The 1,527-nt window shown below is 35.8% G+C and overlaps 1 protein-coding gene across 1 annotated transcript; it reads left to right on the top strand.

Annotated features, from left to right (window-relative positions):
* Positions 1 to 260: 260 nt before the first annotated feature.
* LOC133173134 (ankycorbin-like) lies at positions 261 to 1,527 on the top strand. The gene is made up of 4 exons (XM_061308073.1): positions 261 to 529; positions 667 to 768; positions 880 to 1,086; positions 1,211 to 1,527. The coding sequence occupies exons 1-4, from the start codon at positions 271 to 273 to the stop codon at positions 1,381 to 1,383; spliced, it is 741 nt and encodes a 246-aa protein (XP_061164057.1). The 5' UTR covers positions 261 to 270; the 3' UTR covers positions 1,384 to 1,527.

Here is a 1,527-nt window from a genome sequence, read left to right as displayed (position 1 = left end):
ACAGTTATTGAATGTTGAGTCGACCAATCTACAGAGAGGGAGGGCTGAACAAAGGCAATCGTTACGCTTCACAGGACAAGGAACGACGCGCGTGCAGCTATAAAACAGACGGCAGTCTGACATTTTGTATATTACTATCTACCTTAATTCTGGGCAAAGTAAGTACAGATATATGTAGCAAATTTAAAAGAAAATGTCTTAAAATTTTATTTTAGAAATAGACATTGAATTTACTAATAATTTGATTATCCCGTTTGCAGATTTTTCACCATGCTGGAAGAATTACGCCGTGCTCTACATCACCACGTGTCAGGTTCGACGCCAAAAGTGGCGAAAGAGAGTGCAATGGATGAAATTCGCATGGTGCTTAGACTTTTTAGTTCTGTTTATCAGAATGACTTGACAGAATTCAAGTGTTTGTTGAAATCTGGAGTTGATCCAAATGCAACAGATTGTGAAGGAAATTCATTGATGCACATTTTGATCGAAAATGGACTTTTTGACATGGCTGAATCTTTGGTAACTCAAGGTATGTTTCATAACTGTTTGTGCACTCTTAAGCAGATTCCAGCACATAACATTGTCCAGAATGAGTAAAGATAAGAATATAATTCTTTAATTGAAAAATGTGTCAAGAGATATCAATGTCTCATTCTTGTGTTTTAGAAGCATATGACATAAACCAACAAGACCGAAACGGACAAACACCACTAATGCTTGCCGTCATATTGGGCGAGGAAGATATCATTCGACTTTTAGTGCGAGGAGGTAAATATCCATATACTGTGATAAATTCTTACATGTGTTTAATCATGCCCAAATAGAATAACGAACACATATTATACTAGCACTTCTTTAAGATGATCTGTTTGATTTTAGGGGCTGATGTGAACGAAGTTAATAATGCTGGCAAGTCGGCCTTGCTGATTGCTTTGGAAGATGGAAAATTTGAAACAGCAGAGTACCTTATCAAGCATGGCAGCGACGTTAACGTTGTTGATCGTCTAGGCCAGAGTGCCTTATTCCTCATGAATAACACTTCAGACCATAAATGTATCAAGTTGCTGAAGAAACTGATTAAAGCTGGTAAGATGTCAAGAAATGAATCATTTAATTTTACTTAAATGAAGATGTAAAGTTGTAGAACCTTAATCTACCTTCCTTTTATTACCTGAGATGTTTGATAAGCTTTTTTTTTCATTTTTTCCAGGATATTCGTTCGAAAAAGACAGATTCTGGATGAAAGATGATGGATTTGGATGCTCACCGTGTTCCTGTGATAAATCTGTGACAAAACTTTGGAAGAGTTTGGACTGTAGCCGTACTTCTTTAAATAGAAATTTGAGTGTGCACTTTGCTATGAAGATCACAAAAGTTGGATGAAATACAGGGCTCCTTTGGCCCTTCTGCCGTAAAATCTGTGATACTTGGACTGTGATAATGCAATTTTGATGTAAATTAAGAATAAATTACTCAGCTTGTAATGATGATTTAAAAAGTCATTAAAATTTTGAAATTAAAACAAAA

This window comes from Saccostrea echinata, unplaced genomic scaffold, assembly GCF_033153115.1.
Source record: "Saccostrea echinata isolate AGI-Se365-2 ecotype Australia unplaced genomic scaffold, CSIRO_AGI_Sech_v1 ptg000056l, whole genome shotgun sequence".
Classification (NCBI taxonomy): Eukaryota; Metazoa; Mollusca; class Bivalvia; order Ostreida; family Ostreidae; genus Saccostrea; species Saccostrea echinata.
This window is presented reverse-complemented; position numbering and strand designations above follow the sequence as displayed.

Bases quoted from the DNA above. Each gene is read 5' to 3' on its own strand.
- LOC133173134 (XM_061308073.1), top strand. From the start codon at position 271: ATGCTGGAAGAATTACGCCGTGCTCTACATCACCACGTGTCAGGTTCG. The intron at 530-666 runs GTATGTTTCATA...CTTGTGTTTTAG, and splicing joins TGAATCTTTGGTAACTCAAG to AAGCATATGACATAAACCAA. The intron at 1,087-1,210 runs GTAAGATGTCAA...CATTTTTTCCAG, and splicing joins GAAGAAACTGATTAAAGCTG to GATATTCGTTCGAAAAAGAC.